The 26,808-nt window shown below is 36.4% G+C and overlaps 2 protein-coding genes across 9 annotated transcripts in view; both read left to right on the forward strand.

Moving 5' to 3' along the window:
* The window catches only part of LOC145665058 (ATP-sensitive inward rectifier potassium channel 12-like), a 286,562-nt gene extending 263,884 nt beyond the window's left edge, over positions 1 to 22,678 (forward strand). For all 6 annotated transcript variants that reach the window (XM_081732311.1, XM_081732316.1, XM_081732315.1 and 3 more), the window contains one exon: positions 22,160 to 22,678. The gene's annotated coding sequence lies outside the window, so the exon portion shown is untranslated. The remainder of the gene's footprint in view (positions 1 to 22,159) is intronic.
* LOC145665060 (G protein-activated inward rectifier potassium channel 3-like) overlaps positions 22,673 to 26,808 on the forward strand; it is a 74,392-nt gene continuing 70,256 nt past the window's right edge. For all 3 annotated transcript variants that reach the window (XM_081732320.1, XM_081732318.1, XM_081732319.1), the window contains exon 1: positions 22,673 to 22,833. In XM_081732320.1, coding sequence (XP_081588446.1) covers positions 22,673 to 22,833 — 161 coding nt within the window. The remainder of the gene's footprint in view (positions 22,834 to 26,808) is intronic.

Here is a 26,808-nt window from a genome sequence, read left to right on the forward strand (position 1 = left end):
AGATTTGATACTTCACAAAATTTACGATACGATACTTGAGAAAATTTACGAGATGATATGATACTTGACAAAATTTACGATACGATACTTGACAAAATTTACGAGATGATATGATACTTGACAAAATTTACGAGACGATACTTGACAAAATTTACGAGATGATACGATACTTGACAAAATTTACGAGATGATACGATACTTGACAAAATTTACGAGATGATATGATACTTTAGAAAATTTACGAGACGAGACAATACTTTTACACAAATTTACGAACCTTATTTCTCGTTCCGTCTCGTCTCGTGAGCTAAGCTCATTTCCCGTCAGTGGTGGCATAATACATAACAATTTTTGTACATCGAAAGTGCTACATCTCAAAGCCCTATTTAGATTAAGAAACTTGTGATTATGAGTTTGAACAGAAAATAGCGAAAATAATATGTAACTCAAAAATGTGGAAGGTAAATTCATGTTGTACACCTTGATAAAGGAGCATCACATGTGAATCATGTGCAAATCTCATTATTGGTGAAACAGTCTGCTTCTGTTCCCACGTACGAGTATTTTTGATTTAGCAAACGGAATGGTGGAGACATATTATGTCGAAACTGAAATAAATTGTAAAAGTATGTTTTGGGAACTTGCATGTGTGAATATTTGTTCTTGCAACAAACTGCTGATCTGGCTCATTTGAAATGATTTCTCAACCAATCTGATGAAAGGAAAAAAGTTCATCCACTTCGTTCAACCAATGTTAATAAGTTATAGAAAGAGTTTGGCAGTTGCTGTTGGCTATTTCCGGGCCTAAGTGCTTCATCATTTGTCATCACGGCGACTCCTTCCAAGATGGCTTCCTTCCGCGTTTATGCATCTTCAGATGCAAATCTGACTCCCTGAGTCACCGTCACGTGTTGGCCGTCAATGTTCACCAAATAATGAGTGGGTTCCGCTGCTACACTTCCAGGAGTAGAAAACTTAATTTATCAGAAGGAATGGTAATTCAGAAAGAAAAAAAAAAAAACTGTTACTGAAACCATTTATTTCACTAGAAGGCAAAGTTAAATACACACAAAATAAGCGTGAATGCTTATACATAAGACTCTTTTAAGTCTCTTAATGGCTTAATAAAGGCGTAGGTTCATTGCAGCAGAAGTAAAAGCCATTACACTGGACCTTATCGATCCAGTATAAGCAGTAGCGTACGCAGGAATTTATTTCGGGAGTGGTCCAAACTCAATATGAGGATGTTTTATATTAAAATTCCTAAAATTGCCCCTAAAATTAGGCTAAATTTATACAAAAGTCGAAATTTCGGGGGGTCCGGACCCCAGAACCCACCCTCTGCGTACGTCCCTGAGTATAAGCATTACCGAAACACATCAGCTGTAAGAAACTATTTGAATTATTAAATATGACGGTTCCTTCTTTATACATATTTGAACTTCTCGAAATTACTTGGAATCATTTGGATAATGTTAAGAGATAGTCATTAACTATTTTGCGCGTGGAAAAGATAGCTTATCTAGTAAGTATCATAGAACATCTGCATACAGAAAATTACATACCCATATGGGTGTAAACTGTATAACAAACTGCCTAGTATATAAAAATACTCATAAAAAGAGACTCTTTGTCAACTCAGTGCGAAAACTGCTGTTAAATAACACATTTTATACAGTAGACGAATACCTTAACAGCTCATTGTGCAACTTCGAAAAATAAATAAATCCCTATTGTATATATCACTCATACAATATAGACAAAAGGATTAGTACAAACACACACACTTATATATATATATATATATATATATATATATATATATATATATTCACAAGTTATTAAAAACAAGAGCATTGTATTTGTTCTAAGTATTGTATCTGTTTTAAATACTGACAAAAGTTCTATACCACTTTTTTCAAACATACACTTAATATGGTCTACAGAATGTTTAATAAATCTAATCTAACTTTATTTGTAGTGGCGGCTTGTGAGACAACTCACATCGCTATAAACCAAGGAATAAAACTTTACCTAATGTATATATAATAAAAGAATTAACACGTTACGTAAAATAATAATAATAAAAAAGAATATCTCTATCAGCAGTAATAACTTGTTTGACACTCGGATCCCAGAGTGTACAGTAAAATAAAATGTCAGTGTCAGTTCAGCACAATGGCTCTGTTACTCGAATTCTGTTAAATTTTGACAAGCTTTGTGCTACTTCAACTTCATTGCGCTTTGGAATAAAGTGTTAAAATGGTAGTCGCTATATCAGGCAACTGACATAAGAAGCCATTTTAGTAACATGCAATTAGTGGTTGTTTTATGTAGAGTTCTCAAATAATTACCTTTACAAATAAGCTTTTTGTTATTAAAAGGATAATATAGTGTAGGATAAATTATTTTTAAGTGGTTATGAGGAACAAAATATGGTCAGTGACGAAGAGGAACATAGTCAACATAGGTCAGGTTAGGTTTAACGTTGAACAACTATAGGAACTAGATCAACGAGTAGGTAGGCGATATCTAGTTTGACTGGCGTTCTAATTATATCGGACACTTGAATGATGAGGTCAAGGAAAAATGAAGCAAAAGTTAAAAAAAAAAAAAAAAAAAAAAACATCCTCAGCAGAATTCCTATCTAGCTACATGGTTAGCATATTGAACTTCAAGGCGAGAGACCCAGATTTGATTATCGGTGGAGGTTCAGTTCCTACGTTAAGTTGTAGACTCACGTTTCATGTAGCTTTGGTTCCGGACATTACAGTCAAAGTCAACCCATTTAAATTCACTACCTAGCATGCAGTGATCAGTGGCGAATCTAGAAAGTAAAACTGGGGAGCAGCCAGAACCAAGACTATGAGTTCATAATTTTTCATGGGTCCTGCAGAAGTTACCAACTTAACCCTCTCCAGAGATGTAAAATACCTGAGTATTTATTTCACCGAGTAAATACCCGGGTACTTACCCAAAATGGGTATTTTAGTAGGTATTTTATGTTTCAATTATCCATAAATGAATTTTATCATTGCCAATGAAAAATATTGGTCATTTGTATCACTTGCAACAGGAATACTAAATAACCACTTAACTAATCATTGTTTTCTAGTAACTAAAGAATGAATTTGATATTTATTAAGTAACAAAATACGGATTTCCTAGCTACTCAGCATTATTTTTCTTTTTTCTTACACTAAATTTCCTCCTATTACCCTTGGCGGAAAATAATTGTCCATTCTACCCCATGAACTTTTACCTTAGTGTGCCCCAGAGACGTCCAATCAGCTACGCGGTAGAATTCGATAGTGGACCAAACCAACACGAAAATATAAAATTTATGATAGAACATAACGATGACTAACAAAAGTGAGCTCAGTTGTCATCAAACCAATTATACACTATTAGTAAGTACTCTGCCTGCCAGCAACTCCTGCTATTAATGACACGGAATTTAAGTTATTCCTTAGATTCGCGTCTGATGAAACTGCTTTCTCCATTTTTCTCGATCTGGCCCATCTTCTTTTATCTTCCAATACCTTCTCCAGTTTTTCAAATCACCGATGAACACACTAACTTAACTATTTAAATAACAGCAAGATATCTATTACTAAAATAAAGAAACAAATTTTCTTTTGGTTTACCAAATATATTAATGGGGGAAAATGAATTATTCTACTTATATTATTATACTTATTATTATTATTATTATTATTATTATTATTATTATTATTATTATTATTATTATTATTATTATTATTATTATTATTATTATACTTTCCTATTTTGAAGATCTAAAATTTACAACAATTTTATTATACATATATATTTTTAACATTACCTTAAAAAATCGAATAGTACAGACGAAAAACAACGTTTTTGATAACTAAAAAACTGAACTGGTATTTCAGATACAGCTGGTTACTTTCTTCACGCAAAATAATGTTCTTTTTAGTATTTTATCTGTAGGCAATAAAAGGTATTGAATTGTCAATTATGCAAATAATTGAACCAATAACGTTCTTGTTTTACTCCTGGTTTACTAAACTAATAAATTCAATCTAAGAAACTACACTGTAACAACTAAGTTGTTGATATAGTTATTTCAAAGTAAAGACACTCGGTTTTAGTAAGTAATAACCTAGAAAATACTTAGAAACTAAACAAATTACATAATTACCGAATTTGTCATTCTGTAGAAGTAATTGTATGATTAGAAGGTTGCAGAATAATCAAAGTAACTAAATTTAAAAAAAAAATGGTCGATCAAATTATTTACTAAATATGCCGATGAAAGAAAATTATCCATAAAATAAGGAATAACACTTCGTAAAACACTTAAATAACTAATTCCTGATTTTTAGTGTGTTCACTAAATGGAGTTTAACACTAACACTAATGCTTTGTTCGAGTATTTATTGGAATAGCATATTTAAAATATTAATGTGATAAACAATGTTAAGCTGTATAGTAACTCTGTGAAGGTAATATTCATACTTTAAATTATTTAGTATAGAACAGCAATTAACCTCTACCGTATTTGGAGCACTATAAAGCGACCACAATATTTAACGTTCTACTCAGAATCAACCCTAAGATCGGAGTCGGAATCATCACACAATTCGGAAGCATCGTAGACTTTACATTTAAAACTGGGTCTGTCTCCCAAAGATTCAAGATATACTGTTTATATACTACTTCTATACATACAACCTAACCACCTAATTTAAGGCTTGAAGTCATACTATGATTTTTTTTTTTTTTTTTTTTAAGGTTTTGGTGAAACTAATCCAAGTTTAAAAACCGTTCACATCGTGGTGAAGAAACGCATAGATGGATAAGTATAGTAAAATGGCCCCAGATCAATCTAGAGACAAGTGAATCCTCCTGTAGATACACCCAGGAGACATTAATCCCTCATGCTTCAACTCTGACTCTGATTCTCAACTCTGATTTTTTCGTGAGCAATGACGTAAAATCGGAAAAGTGGTATTTCTCAAGATCAGCTTGATCAATGTTGTTCAAACTTAGATTTATGCATAGGTGTACATGAGGGCTTCGTCTGAAAAATGTAGCGTCTAACCCCCACAATTTTCCTCTTTCAAAAAATTAGATTCAATATATTTTGATCTCCTCTTTACCTATGAAGTTCTTCGAGAAAAATTATGAAAAAAAAATTGGTATTAGATGTCGCTTTAACCCTAGAATAACATATAATATTCACAATTGTACTGCGGGTGCACATGGTCAAAACTGCTTGCAAACCTTCACCGCACCTGAACGGGGTCAATTGGTTATTATTTTGCATTTTTACTCATGAGTGAATGAGAAATCACGCTCGAAAGACCCCAAAATCGCGAAGGCTCAATTTAGTGGCCTGTGGCACCCCAATCCCCATTTTGGGTCAAAGTGAAACTGTTGATATTCGTGTCTATTTCGTATGAATTAAACATCCTGAGCATGAATATGAGGTTCTAGTTGCCATTAGTTCCCCGTAAGTACCCCATTTGATGGTACCTGAAGCTTCAATGTGAGCTGTCATATAATAAAATGAATGTTATCTACCAAGTATACTGATAGTACCCAATCGAGGTAAAATCACCTCAGCTGGGAAGAGAATAAACATCAACAACAATGCTACCTTTGTTGTGGTGTCTGGGGCGGTATAGAACCGTTTGCGATTGGACACTGCCCTGTAGGTATATGTAACATATATACGGGCAGAAAAGCAAAAGTCAGACTTCGATTGGTTTGTAGATTCGACGAACACCCCTTTAGCACCGTAAGGGTTAATATCCACCTTACTAAATTAAGCTATACTGAACTGTTCGTAGTTTACGTTTGTGACTGCATCCATGTGATTCACAAAATGGTGACAAAGAACCCAATGATTTACTTGAATAAGAACCAGTAGTTGTATTTGCACATGGACCCAGCGATAGAGGTGCAGGGTTTTCTTTTGACACGAAAACATCAGGAATGTTTATTTCTAATAGTTTAGCTATTTCTTTCGCAGATGATGTACTTGCAACGATATTCGAAAAAGTACTGCAGAATATTGGTTCTTCAAGCTGTTTCACATGAGCTGGGCACTTAAACACTTTTTCAAATAATTTGTAATTTTATTGGCATTCGCATGTTTATATTCTTTATTACAGAACTTGCAATTTGGCTTTAAAGAACTGCTATACACGACTCTTCTTCTTCCCCATGTTATATTTTTAGTCTTGCAAAACATTTTCGAGGTAATAGTGAAAGAAGGCAGAGACCAATGCGCAACCAACTGTAACGATTATCTTTCTTTTTAGATATTCAAACCAACGCTGTGATGTTGCCAGGTCTTGCACTTCTGCAACAGTACAAAGTATTGCAAAAAAACTCTATAAAACTAACGGATATTATGCATTTTAGTGCAAAATATCCGTAGTGTATTTGAAAAAAAATCAGTAACTAATAAAATACAGAAAAAACGTCACCAGTATAGTTAACAATTCTTAAAACTTCATAAAAATTGAATTTTCGTAAAATACCCATTTTTTGGGTAGGTAAATCCAAAAAGGGTAAATACCCACTTTTATTTACCTACCTACTGGGTATTTACCCGACCCACATCTCTACCCTTGGCTAGATCCACCCTGGCAGTAACGGTTTGAGGGACGGCCCAGAGAGAAAATTTCCCCCGGAGCCATTAAAATCTACTCCAGAGCATATGTCTGGTCTAACATCTTTCTTGTCTCGCCACATGCTGAAAAGTCTTGAAAGAAATATTTTATAGGGCATTTTGTATTATAGCCTATCTTTGAAGTAAGCCTGAAATTCGTTTATCAGTAAAAGTTTCCCCTCTCAAAAGTATTGATTGTAAACACGAGTGTGTTTCATGGTTAGGTAAAAACTCTGCCAAGGCAAACTCATTGTCATAAGGGGCCAGGACCCACCGGAACAACATTTCCTTTGTCGCTAATGACTGTGAATATTTTGGGGAGATTAATCAATGAGCTGTGGGAAACCATCAACAGATGTATTTAAGATCCTGAGTATAGCTACAGAAAGCGTGGTGTTGTGTTGTATCTTTTTATTTTGTGGACGAGACACGTGTGCGATGGGGGCGTGAACAGCTGCTTGAAACGTGAGGCGTGTGTTGGCTGTCGATGTAGGTGAGCATGGTTTTTCCACTCAACACCGAAAGCTTTTATCAAAGGAAATGCTACTTCACTTAACTCACGACAGGAAAATTACCTGATCCAATTGATCCCTAGTTCTTATGAGACATTTGAAAATTTTATTGAAATGAAATCTTAGTATAATCTACGCATTGCATTATCATAGACTACTGTTAATCCATTGCTGAGTTGATTTTAACGTCCCATTCAGCAGGAAGGCTACATGAGGCGTGGATCTGCTGAGTAACGTGGAATCTGAAATACATTAGCTCCCACCGGGAATCGAACTCAGGTCTCCCACGCCAGTTAATCCATTGCTGGATGAAGATCTTTTTACCCCCAACAATCTATCTTGAGCAAATTTTTCCGTGTATTTCCAGTACCTTGCGTGAAGATCTGGTCTCTCGGTTTTTACTCAGTCTTTCTATCCAGAGATCACAATTTCTTCCGACTCCCTGCCACTTCAATGCCGTTAAATCTCACAATAATAGTAGTCACTTCTGTCATGTTCCTAATTTATGAAATTCTTTCCCTATCCCTACCTTCACAGGTGATTCCCAGCAAACGTCTCTCCTATTGAACATTCCTTTCGCAGTTTTCATATTTATTTTCAAAACGGTCAGCAGCAACATTTAAACGAATAATACGAGAAAAAGGCAGAATGGTGATTTTCGACTACACCATTAGAAGAGTGCACATTCTTCTTTTTCTTCTTCTTATTATTATTTTACCTGGTAGCCTATGTGCCAAACCTGTCCGAACTTTTAACTTTGAATTGTGAACAATGCTACACTATGCATTTAAGATTTCAAAATTCCCGAAACGGGAGAGTACATGGAATTGAGGTCAGACGATCATAATGGCCGTTGCAGAGCTTTCTTCTCCCACTACTTCTGAATAAAGAAGAAACACTATTCTCTGATTCCATATCTCCCATAGTTAGGTTGCAAATGCAGATGATCAGATCGCAATCCCAAGTGAAATGGGATATTTGGACTTGAGTGATCGGCTACTTCCAGATTCGGATATCTGAAATTGTTTCTTGAACTCAGGATTTGGTATTCGGAACTGGGCCTATAGATTCGGATTGGATTAGAAATTTGTTTATTATTGGGTTCAGATCACTTTAATCATGTTGAGTTGCGAAGATTCCCTATTGAGATACCGTGACTATGAAAAGCGTTTTTACTTCGTATAATTCTCCCCTAATTTTAGTTATTTGTTTTAATAAAAGTACGTGTTTCGCATGGCATACTGTAAGTGAATGAAATCTGTGCTTAAAAAAGGAACCCTGAACAAATGGTACTCAATGTTAAAATTACTTCCCCTTGTAATGAATTGAGTTGCTCACATGATGTTGAACAGCCTTCGCATATGGTAGGAATTGATTTGTATGAGAGAAGATGTGTGTGTGTGTGAGATGAAAGGATGTTGCAGAATTGAATGATGTATCACTGTTCACGCCTTCTTCCGCTCAATCTTTGCCAATCTTCTGCTGCCTGACATGAGACGGTCTCTGGCTGTCACTTTTTACATTCGCCCCGGGATGCAGGAGACAAAACACAAACGAAGCGCCTTTTCTTGTTCAAGTAGATCAGCGTTTCCCAACCGGTGTGCCGCGGCACACTGGTGTGCCGTGAATGGGCCGCTGGTGTGCCGCGAGGAATCGAAACAAAATTATTAATTTTAGAGGAATCAAATTGTAAAACGTAGGGAAAAATATATATTTGTAATTCACATTATATGGATCTATAATTGGGTAATTCCACGGGAATGTACACCAAAAGTGTATTTTCTAAACTTATGTGTTTCGCTTGTTTTTGTCATCCATATCTTCGATCGAGGTCTAAAATTATGAATGCTATGTAATTTGCTGCAGTTTGTAAAGTGCTGAACTGATAACAGTGTTGATCCAATATGGCCGCTCTGTTAGACAAGCTGAAAGGCATATCGACTGACATTTAATTGTCGATCATTCATTTTTTTGAGAAGAGAAGAAAAAGGTGTTTACAATTTTGAGTGCAGAGTGCCGTATTGTGTATCACTACATATGCGAATGTTGTCTACTTTCAGCTGATTAAGTGGTATTTCATGTTAGAAAACTGGTCTTGTGCTGTAGTGTGCGTCACGAAAAAAACACATTTTTTCCTGCTGAAAGTTAGTTATTGCATGTAACGGTTTAATACTTTCAATTTTCCTTCTTGATAGATAGAGCAACTATTTACCGTGATATTGATTTGGAAACTCAAATAAAGACAGACTTACAATTACTGAAGTGTATGTAGTGTGCGTCACGGGTAGTGTGTGTCACGTTCAAGCATAGCGGAAACTGCTGCACAACGTAAAGCAAAGCACGGAAAATCTCCGTACGTCCGGAAATAATTACGAATTTCGAAGAAAAGAGACTCAAAAACAGAGAATTAGACGTGAAAGGAAAAAGAAAAATATTACAAATGAAGAGAAGGAGCATATGCGAAAGAAGAAGAGGGAAGAAATGAGACGATATCGTCAGAAGAAGAAATTAAGCACAGCTATTGATGCTATGTTAAATAAACAAGTACCAGTGCATCTTCACCTAACAAAGTGTTTTCATCTCGGTGTTAATATGGAAAGCTATGGCTAAAGTTAAAAGAAGCGTACCTCATAGTTCCAATAAGCGTAAGGTTGTTGTTAAACAATTGTTTCAACAGTTTGCACCCGACAATAAAAAAACAGCCAAGACACTAGATCAAAGTTTATCAAAAACGGCAACTGAAGAAGCAGTTATTCAGTTTTATTTAAGCAATGCAATATCTTACGAGACACCAGGAGTTCGAGATTGTTTAATCATCAGAGATTCACTAGGCACACAAAAAGTCCAAAAACGGTACTTGTTCCTAACACTTGGTGAAACAGTTCAAGAAACTGAATCCTGATATAGAGATTGGAAGATGTAAATTCTGTGAACTCCGGCCGAAACACGTCTGCTGAACGCGAACATCACCAAATGTTTCTGTATATCAATCACGAGAATGTTAGATTACTGTTAAATTCATGTTCATTTCTGTCAAACAGCACAAATGATCTGATTTCGTCTCGTAGTGTGCGACGATGAATCTGAGACCTCTATGTTTCATACTTGACAAGAATGTGGTGAATTATCAAAGTTCGTTTCGCTTCTAAACTCTACTCAACCAATGGACACGAATATGGAAATCACCTATCAACAATAGACTACTGATGAGACGGGCAAAGTGCCGAAAGAGAAAATGTAAGGACCATTAAAGGAAGTGATGAAAAAACTATAGAATAAACTACCCGCTTTTATAGCATGCATTTATACTGCGTCACGAGGCAAATTATTTTAAAATCCTGAAAAAATTGGGTTGATTTAGTTTAACGTCCCACAGTTATGCCTGCTAGACTAAAGACGACGTGGACCAACTGATTATAGTGGAATTCTAACCACTTTGGTCCTTCAACTGTACCCACACCGGGAATCGAATCCGGGACCACGCTACCTGAAATCAAACGTGCTAGCCACTAGGCCAAGAAGGGGTTCCCTGAAAGAAAATGTACCGGAAAACACAATAATCATGCAAATAAATTTTAGTGAAAACTACACATTTCCGAAACATGCTAAATTCTTTTTTGGTCCCTCAATAAGTATAGTTGAGTTTGCTCTTTCATTTCTCGAATACCTTTCGACATATACCTCAGTTTCCTATTTTTTTTTTTAAAGTGCGTTTTGGTTTCTAACAAACATTATTGAAACGAAACTACTGAAGGTATCGATAGGCCTATGCGTTTATTTATTTAATACAATAAAGAAACAATATGCTTATTGAATCACCAAAATGCGTACGGCTCAGAGGCAATTTTACACTAAGGAAAGGATTTGGGAAAGTGTCGGCCAGAGTAGATTTGCTAGGTGCCATCCCGGCACTTGCCTGGTAGGACTGAGGGAAAAGCAGAAAAACCCGTCAGAATAGTCGGCAGCGGTATCGAACTCACAACCTCCCGACTGCGAACCAACGCTGTACCAACAGAGCTACCTCAGTAGCATGTTTTGGAAATACATTCCACAGTTGTACGAGGTACGATGAATAACAAATTCAAACAATCAATAGGATTCCAAACAATAGGAAAATTTAAGTGTTGTCATTGAAGGAAGTGTAGTGTGCGTCACAAGTGAACTGTAGTGTGCGTCACAGAGAAATTCAGTTGTCATATGTTTACTACAGTGAAGTGCGAATGAAACGGTGGTTGTGAGAACACTGCATTCCTTCTGCAAAATGTTTATGTACAAAATACATTTTGTAAAGTCATACGGAGGAAGATTTCCTAAATTCAAAATATGAGTAAAATTTTACTTCCCTTTCTGTAGTGTGAGTCACGTTTTAGTGTATAAATATAACTTGGTATTTTAATAATTAAATACAAAAATACCAATATGTGGAAATTATAATATGTCCTTTCTATAATCATATTTAGTGATTTGTATTTAAAAATCGTTACGTTCATTACCATAGTTAAGGTTTAAAATATACGAGCATGTTCCTTTGTAGAGTGCGTCACGCGTGGAAATAGCCAATTTTAAGTTTCATACAGTGTTACCGTTCTGTTCGTACATTTCTAATGTTGAAGAAAGTGTTTGTTGTCATTGTTATGACCATTATTGCTTCTTTATTGTCGCAGACTATTTCTTAACTTGAAAATTTAAAATATCATTCAATCCTTTCGACAAAGTACCTACATTTGTGTTTTAAAAGTAAATGTGATTTGTTTGTTCGTTCGTTATTTAGTGATCTTCCTTCTTAGTAAAAGGTTGGATATAGTTTTTAAAAAGAAAGCGTATTTTTAAAAACTTGAGTCCAATATTTCATTGCAATTGTTTTCCATTTTTAAATTAGAATGAAAAATAAGCATAATGATTTACCATGGGAAAAAATCAGTTTTCGAGCTTTCTTCTTGTGAGAAGGAGATCAATAATCACAGAAAAGTACCACTGTGTTTTATATTTACAAATAATATCTATAAGTGTGCCGCGAGAGTGCAAGTAACACCCGTAGTATGCCGCAAGTTGAAAAAGGTTGGGAAACGCTGAAGTAGATCAACCACTTCCTCCTCTGCTTCTAATAAAATCCACACAGGGAATTCTGCTAGGGACTTAATTGCTTTGTAGGGGGACCACGGTGGCTCAGTGGTAGAGCGCATAATTCTATTGCATGGGGTCCGTGGTTTGATACCTGGCCAAGTAAATTTGTGGTGGGTAACATCGTGTCCGCGGGTTTTCTCGGAGCTCCTGTTTCTCCCACATTCTCATTCCACCAATTCTTAAGAGTCTTCATCCCGGCGAAATTAAAATACCGCTAATTTTACAGTAATTATGTGATATATTCAAATAGATAAAAGATAATTGAAATATGAAGCAAAAGCGCCCTAGACAATATTATTTTGCGTGAGGTACCGTTATCACAAGTCACCTAGTGGCTTTCCATTTTCAGCTGTTTAGAAACGCGAAAATAAATGCCGATTTTCAAAATGGCTCGAAATCGAAAGCAGATAAGTGAGTCATGATAACGGTATCTCATGTAAAATAATATTGTCTAGGGCGCTCTTGTTCCACATTTCGATTATCTTTTATCTGTTTGAAGATATAACATCATTACTGTAAAATTAGGGGAATTTTAATTTCGCCATGACTAGGCCTCTTAATTATGTCTCCTTTAGCCTAAAGGGAATAATTGTAGGATATTAAACTGGAAGGTTTCATTTTATTTTAATTCCCGGTGGGGTCACTTGGTCGAAAAAGTGTAAAAAGCTTTCTCAGGTTTTCCTGGGTTTTCCTCATTCCCACCAGGCCAATGCCGAGGTGGTATCTAACTTAGAGGTCTCAGGCTGCTTCCTGTCTTCCTTCCCTTTCCCCGGATTGTGTGCTCGTCGAGGGACGTCATCCCTCAAACGTGACGGGCTCACATGGCCTTAAATGCCGAAAGCCAGAAATCTGCTCAAGAATTGCCCATACATTTCATGGAACACCAGACAATTTTTCTGTGAGAACACTCCAAATTTCTGTGCGCCCAACTTTCTCTCCCCCTCCCCCCGACTCGAACATAATTATTTTGTGGCTGACAAACTTGGCAAAGTGCTAGGTATAGGAACTTATCGTTGAACTTGGCAATACTGGTGGTCAGCCATCACAATCAATGTCCGATATTTGTTGTAAAAGACAGTTACGAAATAGGATTAAAATCAATTTCTTTGATTGGTTTGCAATCATTTTAAATTTTGAAACTTAAATAGCTTTTGTTAAAAAGTTCCATTAGCTAAGTTGATCGTACGTATTATCAAGCACCAGAGGCAGTTTGGCGGGGATTTCAAACTTGAAAAATTGACACAAAATAAATATATAAACTTTTCACACTCCCTTCCCGCATTACCTATGGGCGGCCCTATTTTGCTGGAGGGCCGCGGTGGCTTAGTGGTAGAGCGTTCACCTCTGGTGTGTGAGGTCTTGGTTCGATCTGAGCTCGCGCCAAGTGGACTTTGTGGTACACAAACACCATGTGCGTAGGTTTTCTCGGAGTTCTCCCGTTTCGTCCCACTTTCTTCATTCCACCATTACATTCATTTTTCATCATCATCGCAGTAGCGGCGCTCGGATCGTAATAGTACGGAAGCAAGAGGGGAGGCGAGGCAACCACACTTGTTTTGCTTTAAATATTATCGATTGTACATATTATTTACCAATTGTACATAGAAAAATCGGGGGCGAAGGGAGGCGATAAAAAATATTGAGCTGACGGTTGCCCCTTCTCGCCCCTCCTGTAGCACCACCACTGCATCACAGTCTCCTTTAGCCTAGCAAGCATAACCGTGGGACATAAAACTTGAATATTCCATTTCATTCCCTATTTTGCTGGAGATCTAAGAACACACACACAGGAAAAGGCTAAATGAACTGTGGTGGTAATATCATAGAAATAAATACCTTCTTTGTTAATGAAATCACGGAATTACGTCTGGAGAAGAGCATTCCCGCATATTCCCTTTGTCTCCACATTCAGCTCCAAGCACGAGAACCATACCACAATTATTGTATCAGCTCCCTCTGGTTCTATGTTTAGCGTATTTTGTTCATCGTAGGAGATAAGAGTTAAATTTGCGCTGGAAATATATGAGCTTCTGACCAGTTTTAAACTGTAGGCTTCTCAACGCTGGAAATTAGAAACGAACAAAAACTTATATACAATCCCTGGAGACATTAATTCTACGGCAGTTACAGTAATCAGTTGAGTCGAAAGGCAAATTTTGGGAAGAGAACAAAGTATTCATAACTACAGAATTATTTGGCGGGAGGACTGCGATCTACTTAACTTTTACCTAACTCTAGTGGATCTGCAGGTAGGGAGACAATTATTTTCAGGATTGGTTGGTAGATTATGTTTCGTAGTAAAACATCATTTTCGAAAATACTGAAATTTTCTTTGAATTCTATAACTTCTTAAGACATCAAAGGTCTTCTGGGAGAGGAACTTCCCCGCCACTTCTCTCCCTTTAATCCTTGAACTAATTTAAAATGTATGCCGCAAGGCTAGAGAGGAAGTGCTTTTTTTCTTTGATTTGCCGGATGTGACGTCATCAAATATTATATAGGGGCTTTGCGCTAACTCACATTAATTTAGTACTGGTAACGAAGAAGGGGGAGATTGGCAGCTGGCGAATTGACTAATTTTGAATAACTATTTCTTGACTAACGTTTTTGAGTTGTTGTTTGTTGAGATTTAGGGTCCCATTTTTAGCACCGAGGGTCTTCAGTTCAAAGTCTAATTCGAACAATCGTAATGTGTTCTATTTTCAAGTCACTCTCGTTGAGAATCAAACCCGGTACCTTGTGCACCAAAGGCGCGCGCCTTTCTCTTTTTTTCTTTCTTTTTTCTTTTTTTTTAAATAAAAGATAACTGATTAGCTGAACGTTTATTAGTAACTGTATTTACCTAATTACCACGTCTTTATTTATTTTTTATTTTTTACCACTAACCTTAACGACAGGGACACGAACACATAAATATCGAGGACAGTTAACAATCCGACCATCTACTCTTTAGACAGACTCGAACTCCCAACGGATTGTCCCATGATTCGGAGCCAAACGCCCTTGCCACTGGCAGCAACTAGACCAGTTGGGAAAGGATTAACGTTTTCGGGTGTGAAAAGCTTATTAAAAAGGTCCCAGCTTTATAGGAATCTAAGAAAAAGATTCATTGAATATTTGGTATGAAATATCGAACTGTATTGTACGAGAGTGAAACATAAATACTACAGAAAAATGAATAAAAGCATTAGAAATGTGGGTCTGAAGAAGAATCGATTTCTTTGTCGAAACATTTATGCATTTTAGGCTAAAGGAGCTAGAGATCAATGAAAGTGAACGATTACGAAAGAATTGGCAAAATGAGAATGTAGGAGGAAAGGGAAGTGGGACAATATAAGACGACGATTTGGTGTTGCCCTTGTAAACTCCCGAGCTAGCTGGTATGCCTGTTATCATTGTTATGACCATTATTGCTTCTTTATTGTTGCAGACTATTTCGTAACTTGAAAATTTAAAATAGCATTCAATCCTTTCGACAAATTACCTATATTTGTGTTTTAAAAGTAAAAGAGATTTGTTTGTTTGTTTGTTTAGTGGTCTTCCTTCTTATTAAAAGGTTGGATACAGTTAAAGCGTATTTTTAAAAACCTGAGTCCAATATTTCTTTGTAATTGTTTTCTATTTTTAAATTAGAATGAAAAATAAGCAAAATGATTTACCACGGGGTAAACCAGTGATAGAGCTTTCTTCTCTGTGAGAAGGAGATCAATAATCAGAGAAAAAAATACCACTCTGTTTTATATTTACAAATAATAATATCTATCTATAAGTGTGCCGCGAGAATCCAAGTAACACCCGTAGTGTGCCGCAAGTTGAAAAAGGTTGAGAAACGCTGCTCTATTTAAACAGGAAGTGGTTAAAATTAGCAAGTTTCAGATTTAATATTTGTCGCCAAAAATGAACAGATAAAGCGACAAGCTGTTTCCTGGAATCGATTCAGGATGTCAAGAGAATATATCACAACCCACAACACTGTACCAAAACTGGAAGTAGTTAAATTAACTACAACTTCCGGTTTTAATATTGATTTCCATAGACCAAAAACAGTAATATCGAGATGCGTTTTTTTCTGCAACCGATTCCATTTCCTTCATTAACGCTCTATTCAAATCGGAAGTGGTTCAAATTAAAGATTTCTGGTTCCAACTCTTATCGTTATTGAACAAAAATGGTGTCAGATAGCGAGAAACTGCTTTCCGCAATCTATTCAGGGTCTCAAGACAGGGGCGTAAATAAGGGCCCCGCAGACCTTGCATTGCGGGGGGGCCTCAAGGCATCGGGAGGCCCTCAAATCGTGAAGTGGGACATAGAGAAGGGGCCGCGCTCCATGCTGTCTGCAGGAGGGCCCCCCAAGCCTTTAGTTACGCCACTGTCTCAAGAGAACATAGCATCACAACCCACAACACTCTATCAAAACCAGAAATGGTTGAAATTTACTAGTAGGGGCCTACTCCTGCTTTCAATACTGTTTTCCGTAAAACAAAATCTGTAAGATATATCGAGATGCAGTTTTGGGAATCGATTCAGCTTCCCAGGTTAAATCCTCTCTTAACTATCTATTCAGTTCAGAAGTGGTTCAAATTAACTATTTGTTGTTTTTTAACCTTTATCATTATACAACAAAAACATAAACGATAGCGAGTGATGACTTTTTGATATAGATTAAGCGTCCGAGGCTGTCTGATATTAATTATTTAGTGCAACCAGTAGTTACAGATGTATATTCAATTTTTGAGTATTGAATTCCCCATAGTTTGGAAGTCTATTGTAGTTTTACACTGTGAAACGAAACTCACTTTCATAAATAATCGTGTACTTTAATTATCGTCTCTTTTTAACCTAAAGGGCATAATGGTGGGACGTAAAGCTAGAATATGCGTATGTGAAACGACGGGGAATGAGCTCAGAAATTCTTCCAAGGAAGTCAAAAATGGAACCTGGTGTAGCTCCGTTCTCTGCATCTTTAGTATCGCATTTTATATCAATACGTTTTAGGATCTGTAAATAGAGAGTGTAAGAGATATTAAGAGTATGGGTATGGATAGAAGAAACAATATGAAATTAGAGTTGATACCTTCCACCAGTCATTCTATGCTATGCTGTTCTCTGCTCCCCATCGCTACGTTGCTATGAATGAGATTTTTTCCCCTTACATTCTAACTAACTCTATGGCCTATGGAACCCGGAGGTTCAATGCCGCGTTCACAAAAGCTCTCCACTGACTTCTATCCTTAGCTAACTGCATCCAGTTTCTACCCTGTATTCCAATCTCTGCGAGATCCATCTTAATATTGTCCTCCCATCTCCGCCTAGGTCTTCCTAATGGTCCCCTTACATTCACTGAATCTTTTTATTGTATCAAAGATAATTTGTGATTTCACTCTCTGAAGTCGAGAGTAGGACAATTTCATAGTTTCAGCAAGGTTATATGATCCCGTTAGTATTTACATTCTTTGCGTTCTAAAAGAGACCGAGGAATGTTAAAATTTCTGCTGCACCTCATACCTTCCTGATCTTCCGTTCTGATATATTTATTTCATTGACACACATCGTAAACAAAATTAAGTACATTGTTATAGATTATGTTAACGACACAATACATCTACATTAACACTGACGGGAAAACAACGGAAAGAAGTGACATCTACACCGGTACAATATGTACGGTTAAATGAAACCTTATAATTTGATGCTTCTTTGGTGAGTTTCTTGATTTGACAGATATTTAATCTTGGTGGACATAAATTTCAAATTTGGAACCCCAAAAGTCATGTGCTAATTTTTCATGTTTCAGCAACCCCCCCCCCCCCACCAAGTTCCATGATTAGGTGATAACCTAAAGTCCTACACCAACTCGGAAGAAATAAATTTTATATGTATAGAAAATAATGTTTACATTACGTATCAAATTATTCAAACATCTTTCCTTACCAATATTATAGATACCATGGTCAAGGAAAATGGCTTATTTCTTGGTAAAATAACAAAATTCTAATTACTACTATTTAGAAGTTATTACGAAATCTTGTGAAAATTTAAAAAGCCATGAAGCATAAAATTGAGATCTCTGCTTTTAATTAGTACTTACGAATAAAAAAAACATGGAACTGAATGTAATTTAAGTTAACGATGTATTTTAAACTCTACACGCTTGAGTGCAGCACATGTATATTTACTTTGTGCTGCCATCTGTCAGCGTTTACGTGCACTCGAGGCGTTTCGGTTGTTGCCATTGCCGAGCGTATAAAGCAGAATAAATTGCTCGTTATTTCTTTTGCGAGCATTTAACTCTTTGCTAAATAAACAGCAAAAATTGGGTTAATGCGAAGTCAAAGCAAATGAACTTTGAAATTCTCGAATAAAGATCTCATTTATTCAGGATATGTTTCGTTTGCTTGCAAATGCTCAAACTTCCGTGTTTCGGATGTTAAACATTCAAAACCTGTCATCGCAAACAGTGTATTTCTGCAATGAACAAAATAATTGTTTGATTTTTCTTGATGCTTGGTTTCTAAATTCTATTTTGATCTTGCTTTTTTTTTTTTTTTTTTTTGTTTTTTTGTTGTTGTTGTTTCAACTTGCGACATTATGTAATGACGTAAGAAACATTACACTATACATTTCGAAAGATTAACACATTTTATGAATTCTACATTTTGATTGCTCATCTGTGGTATGAGAGGCCCCTGGTTTGATCCAGAGGCGTCATTTAGGGAGGGCAGAAGGGGGCAATTGCCCCCCAAGAGTTTGAGGAATATATATACTTCAATCGATTGTCTACTAATATACTAGTACAAACCCGGAAAGCCTTATGTCTGTGGGGCTTTTGCCCCCCTCAAGCGAAGTCTAAAATGACGCTCCTGGTTTGATCCCAGACTGTGAATTTGTGGTGGACAACATCGTGTCTAAGTGTTTCCTTGGGTTCTCCCATTTCCTCTAATGTTCGTATTCCACCAATTCTTAGATAATCATACACTTTGATTGGCCACCACAGAGCTCACTTGACGCGAGCTGGGATCGAACCAAGGCCCCCTTGTACCAGAGGTGAAGTCTCTAGCACTGAGCCACCACGACCGAGCTCAAACTTGAGTTGTGTTTATAAACGAACAGAGTGATATTCTTGATCAGTTATATTTTGCGATATTTTTCTACGCTTTTGTTCAAGAAATATCATGTGGAGTTATGGAATGACTAACAGTATAATTTCTTAAGTCCTACTGCGTCATCCTAATAATTAAGATACAAGTTTTGATTCCAACTAAATAGAGCTTTCGTACTTTAACCCCTTACCGCATGCCGTGCCATATATGGCACATACCCTTTTTTCACTTTAGCTTTTTTATGATTTATCAAAGGCACCAACTGACTGTTTTGTCTCCTGTGTGAGATATTGACGTGTACGAATAAGATATTTTGGTGTCATCTGGCATGTTCTTTGTGAGTTGTAAGTGTGTCATATATGGCACTTACTTATTTCTCGTCGGAATTAAGTGAAAAATCTAAAATTCAAGTTCATTTTTCAAGTTTCCATATGAGGCTTTCCAATACTGATTTTTTTTTTCGCTAAAAGAAACAAATCATGCAGAAAGGGGTTAAGTATATCGCAACATGAGACCCAAATATTTCGTAAGGGATGACACAAGGAGTTGGTGCATAGGGTGTGAAGAATCTTTCCTTCCTGTTGGAGACAATTACTTGAGATGGATAATAGGCCTATCGTATCTGAGGATTAGGATTATCGCAATGTTTTTTCTCACACCCTTCATTTTACAATCTTCCATCGATCAATTGTATTCAGCATATACCTCGTTTAGCTTACTATAACCATCAAATTATAATAATAATAATAATAATAATAATAATAATAATAATAATAATAATAATAATAATAATAATAATAATAATAATAATAATAATAATAAATGCTCGATTTCAGTATCCTGCCCGGTTCGCGTATGTATGAATCATTTCCAATGCACATATTCTTCATCTTTGATCTTTGATCCAGAGGCGAATCCAGGACCGACTTCTGGGGGAGGGGGCGGTGGGTTGTCATACTGCTACTTTTAAGGGCTCCAAACTTTGGATGGGTTTTATTATATATGTAAAATAAAAAGTTTCCTCTTCTGGGGGGGCGATCGCCCCCTGGATCCGCCCCTTCTTTGATCTTTTGTCTCCTTTTAACATACTTTCTTCTGGGTGTGTTTCTTATTCTTCAATCATTATGTATGTTTTCCTTTTCTTCATCTTCTCACAAACACAGTGTAGATTTTCTTGCTTTTTCTTAGACGTCTTCGTTAAGTGTATTTTTGATTTATTCACTCTCTTACGATCTTTATTAAAAGGCTGTGTTTTTCTGGGTATTTTTGCATAGTGACGCTGAAAAGCTGCACAAACTTTTCCCTGGTTTTTTTTTTTTTCACATAATTTATTAATAACACATAACTTTTTAGGCCATTCATTTAAATGTGAAAGTATTTTTCTGATTTCGTCAAAATCAACGGGAATTTGAATGGTTCCATTATACTAAATTTTGTTTCAAGTTGAATTAAATCTATGTTTCTTTTTCAAAATAAATTTACATTACATCGATAAATTTAATATAACTAAAATTAAGTTTCATTTATAAATATTAAAAGCAGATAACAAAATATTCAATTTTCAAGAAATATGAGACATGTACTTCGACTTGACAATCAGAACATTGAAATTCCAGTATATTTGCAAAAATATCAAAATTAATTTTCCATCGAAATCAACAGACTAAAGAGCAAAGATGGCGGAAATTCTCGACTTCCTTAATCTACTCAGAAAATTCTTTTGGTTTCGAAATAATAGGCGGAAAGATTTTTTTATTTCTAAATTTTACTTACAGTAACAAAATGTATAATAAATTTTGAAAGACGTATTAATTAACCCTTTTTGGATTTCCACTTTTTGAGGTAAATTTTAGACTTTCACTCAAACAGCTATTGCCTCCTTACTATCGATCGTAAGATCCTGGTTCATACCTAGTTTTTTCCAGAATAGAGCATCCTTTCCAACGGTATTACCCTAAGCCAAATAGTGATGGCTTATATAATATTAAAAATTATATAAGCCAGATATATAATTCTAAAAATTACTGTGCCATCACTATTTGGCTTAGGGTCATGGTTCAAACGCCATTTTCTTCAGTATAATTCGCCCTTTTCAATGATACCACTCACTTGTCCGTATCATACATCTGAACCGAGAAATTGGGGAAAAACCGGACATTTTTCTGAAAAAGTCACCGCGTCGGAAGGGGCCCGGTATCACGTAGGGACCTAAAAAAAATTGAGAAATACTGAAAGGTGCACAAAATCCTTATGCAAAATTTCAAACTGATATCTTGAAAACTAAGGGCGTAAATTGTTTTGAAACTTGCCTTAAGAAAAGAAAATCAATGTTACGCTCCTTCGCCCCCCACTTGGGGCCGCCATGTTGATCATTCGGTTCTAAAATGCATCTGGTGTGTTCTTTGATTGATGCTTGACTTGACTAATAATTAAAAAAAAAAAGGCTTAAATGCCTGTTATAGAACCTAAATAAGCGATCAAAGACAATACTACGCCATGATAACGAAAGTTACCATAAAACATAAAAGGGTTAATACAACACGATTTACAAGACTGTCTCTGTGGCAGAATTCTACAATAAAAAGACACACTTTAAGAAATAAAGGATATTTAGATATATTATACTAATTTCAGTCCATCAAATTGAAATTTGATCAGGTGAAAAACTGTATGATTTATCTAAAATTGACACATTCTAAAACGTTATAGTTGTGTGAATGGTTGTTTACTGCGTAACTTAGCATTCCTTCTATTTCCAGGTCTGTTCCAATCCTTTACATCCGTCCACCTACAAGAAGAAACAATTTGGGGAAGAATGTGCCTTTTAAGTGCTACCTGGCCAGTCCTGTCGCCATATTACACCTTAACATCTCAAGAATTCCACATATCTACTGAACATAATGTTCACTACTTCGCCCAATAGAAAACAGAGGAAAATGAATGAGGGGCTGGTCGCGCCTTCTCCTGCTCATGTCCCTCCAGTCGACAACTTTTTAAAAAAATATAATTTAAAATAATTCCTTTAGATTAAAGACATGAGAAGAGTGTGAAAGGTTTCATCAACAAATGAGTCGTGTGACTGATGGTCGGAGAAAGCAAAGAGTCTGAGCGAGTGCATATGAGTGTACGCCATCCGAAGCAACAGCAGCTCCGTTCCACGCCACGCAACGTAACTCGCTTCGCTAGTCCGCTTGTGTTCGCCGGAGAGGCAACAGGTGGTTCATTCGCAGAGGCGCTGTCGCCGCCGATGATTGTCGTCAACGAACAAAAGCATGAAAGTGACCGACATGGAGCAGGGCCCAGCGCCCACCGACACGCTCCTGTCAGAAACGAATACCAACACAGCCATCGAACCAACGATCGTCAAGTTGTCTGCCTTTAATAGTCTACCCGCCGGAAGATCTGATACAATTCATACCACCACAAGCAACAGGTAAGTTCTTTTTGCCTTTACCTCATTTTAAGTCTTCTTTTGTTTATACCAACATGGCTGACTGCTTACTAGAGGAAATAGGCAAACCGCATTATATATGTTGTAAAACAAATGGAAGATATAATTCCTTTGTGGTGTTTTTCGTACTTTCTAAGTGTGAATGAGCATCATGTTTTCAGATTTTGTGTAAGAATTAGAATGAAGAAAAGGCTTGTCTGAACTAGCGATATGTCAGCGAAACTTTAAAAAAAAACAAAAAACAAAAGCAGCGCGTTCTAGCAGCTGGAAATCTAAACATCTGTTCACAAGTTATGCAACAATACAATGACACATGATACGTTTATTAGTTGTTTATAATCCAAAGGTAATTTAAACGTTTGAAACGTACTTGCGAATGCAATTTTATGAATGACTGAATCATGAACTTCCCTGAAAAAACATCCGCAACATAGTTTTCTAGTGTTAGCTAAGAATAAATAAATAACCTCAGGTTAGTGAGATATTTGAATTAACTGTAATATATTGGCATAAGTTAATAGATTTTGTAATGTATATGGTTATGCGATAGAAACCTCATACTAGCAAAACATTTCTTCCTTTATTTTATTTTTATTGTAGAACGGAGCGATAAGAAACGTCCACTGTAAATATTAAACTTGTTATGGGCCGTTAACTAGGCAAGTGATAACAATTGAAATATCGCTTGTCTTAAGTATTACGTCATCAAAGGAAAACCGAGATTGTCCCATTTATAACTAGCTACTTTCTAAAAGCAAAAAGTGTTTATTTATATATGAAACAACTCATTTTCCTTGTAACGTAGTTAAAGCTAATTTTAACGTTGTATTTCAAATATAGCTATTACATTGAACGGGATGAATTTTCCAAGAAAATTGTACACCGTGCTCGTGGGTTTTCTCGGGGTACTCCCGTTTCCTCCCACTTTCTTCATTCCACCATTTCACTCATCTCTCATCATCACCGTCTCCTTTAGCCTAACCGGCATAACCGTGGGACGTAAAACTTACAGATTTCATTTCATTCCAAGAAAATTGTAATGTGTATATCGGTTTTAAAATGGATTACAATATTCACTGCTCTCCCCGCTGATCCAGCTCCGTATCCATAGGCAAGGGCACCCATGTTGTGGTTTCCAGGAGGGGACAAGTATAAGCGACATTTCAAATGTAGTATCAAATTTTGTGGTAACTATTCTAAAAAATCTATTGTTTTTTGATCTTCCGAAGTACAATTTCCTCCAGAGGAGGCGAGCGCCCCACTTGTCCCGTTGATGGGCGCCCTTGTCCACAGGGGACCACGTGGGGGCCGGCCCCCCTAAATTTTTACTAGTCCCACCTAAAATTTTCACAGGCTTGCAAATGAACTACAATATGGTTGGATCGGCCCCCCTTAGGTTGTACCGCCCCTGTACATTTTTGGGCTGTCTACGGGCCTGCGCTGATCTACTGTAGTAGCTATGGCCCCGGGATCGATTTCCAGTGAAGAAACATTTAAAAAATTGAAAGCATTGCGTTTGATTTGGATACCACCTTACACTGTAAGTTCACGTCTCATATAGACTGAAAAAGGACGCTAAACTTGAACACAGAACCAAGAATTAAATCTTTTATGTAGCCGATGATGACTGTCAAGTATTATGTAATGTTTCTGAATTTAGAGTCGGGAAAGCTAATGTGAATTCTCCGTCCTTCCTTCCCAAAAATCTAGTCCCAGCAAAATTACTTTATTGCTCCTGGAAATGGTCTACTCGATTCAATGGAAACAGTGTAAAGAATGAAACAGAAAGAAATAATCTATTCAGTCTTTCTCAAACCTTCCTCCAATTCAAATATTATACATTTGTATATTCAGTGGCGTATTTAGGATTTTGTTTCGGGGAGGGCTATGCACAGCACGTGAATGAGCATTTATATTTTTCCTTTTGGGTGCTGACAAATATTAAGATGAGTGTAAAGGGACAAGTTTTGCCGATAGATGTCACTACAGTCTTCGTATCTCTCCCATGTATTTTTTACCTTTCACGAAAATTTACAATTTCTCTTTCAAATTTCACCCTAGAGACTTCAAATTTTTAGAGAAGAAACTTCATAAGCTATTAAAGGGTACAGTCTGTGCCGATTTTTTAATTTAGAATTTTCTTCATTGTTGAAACAGTTCCATTGTTAAAGGTTTGGATATCCATTTCAACAATCAAGCCATTTCAACCATGAAGAAAATTCTAAATAAAAAATCGGCACGGATTATGGCCTTCGATAGATTATGAAGTTCCTTTTCAAAAAATTTGAAGTCTGTAGGTTGAAATTTGTAAGATAAATCGTGAATTTTCGTGAAAGATAAAAAAATACATGGGAGAGATACGAAGACTGTAGTGCCATCTATCAGCAAAACTTGTCCCTTTAAACCAACCTTAATGAAGTTAATTTTCCTTCCTTTAATATATGCATAATGACACTTCCAGGTATGAGGAATGAAAACATTGAGTGAGGGGCAGAAATAACTGAAAGATAAGATAATACCTAAATTAGCAAGAAGGAAATACGCGAGGGAGGTATGAAATTCGATGGCGCCACATTTTGACGACGGCTGACTTGAATCACAAATAACAGCGGTCGAAATATGATAGGACAAACGAAAGAAAGTAACGACTAACAAAAAGAAACAAAAGAGTGGAATGGACGAAAAAGAAAGAAAAAAGAGCACGGTTCTTACATGAAATGAAATTTGACAAATACAGTATTATTTTTGAACAAAGAGCATAAGAAAATGGAAAGTCAATGAAATTCTTAGAAATGGTAAGAAGGATTATTGCTGCACGTGGAATGCGAAAAACTAACAAATTTAAATGAAGGGGGAGGGGGGGAGTTAAAGAAGTCTATACATGCATACACCAGTTCTACTTATATTAGTAGAATACAGACTAATTCGTTGGTTATATGGTTACTGTAAACGCCTTTGGCGTGGGAGATCCGAGTTCAATTCCCGATGGGAACTCATGTAGTTAACGTTAAGCATATTAAGCTGTAGGTCCACACCTCATATAGCCTCGGTACTGAACGGGACGCTAGACTCTCAATCAACCAACAGAGATGTAGTTCAGGTCTATCTTTTAATATTCTTGGGTTAAAAAAAATAGAAAAAAAAAACACTAGAGAACTTAAGAGGATGGCCTTCAATGCCAACCAAAAGAAATGCAACATATTTCATAATATTATAGCAGGTAGGGCTCGAATTTCTGTGAGCTAAAGACCTTGAAATTATGCATGCATTTATGCCTTTAAAAATGACAGAATATATCCTAAAACAAAGGCGTCTTTGGGGCTGGAGGAGTGGGAAGATTTTAATCAATATTATAATAACATACTGACGTAAAACTTTTCTCCCCCCCCAAACAAATGCTGAAATGACGCTACTGCTAAAAGCCACGTTTCCCACTACTAGAGCGCATCTTGAAACTGTACTCAGTGATGCCAACTTTTGTGGAGAAAAATCTCTCCGAGGAATGACAAAAATCTCTCATACTCGAAAAGTATCCGTACTGTCGGTGTAAAAGAAGAAGAAAAAAAAAAGGCGGGCTGCCCCGTAAGTATCAGTCGTTGTTTCGCGGAAGATTCTCCTGGCGACATTTCTTTGATTTGTGCTCAGTGTAGATTAGCAATATTTCCGCGGTGTATTTAAAGTTTCCTCCGAATGTGGAGGAAATTATTTTCCACTAATATGCAACAAAGAAACTCGACACAGCTGCTCCTAGCTCACAACATATATGGCTTACACGAGGAATTTAATCTTCATTTTATGTTACAATAAGATTTTTTCAGAAAAAGATTTAAACTCCTCTTTCCTCTGTCACGGTATTTATTAGGTTTGAGTAAAATTTCTGTGAAAACGGAAAGTTAGATCAGATCTGTGCGTATGCATCATACATTTGTGAACTTCCAGAAAAAGGAATGATCCGAG

The sequence above is a fragment of the Thermobia domestica genome, chromosome 11 (assembly GCF_964235325.1).
Source record: "Thermobia domestica chromosome 11, izTheDome1.hap1.1, whole genome shotgun sequence".
NCBI lineage: Eukaryota > Metazoa > Arthropoda > Insecta > Zygentoma > Lepismatidae > Thermobia > Thermobia domestica.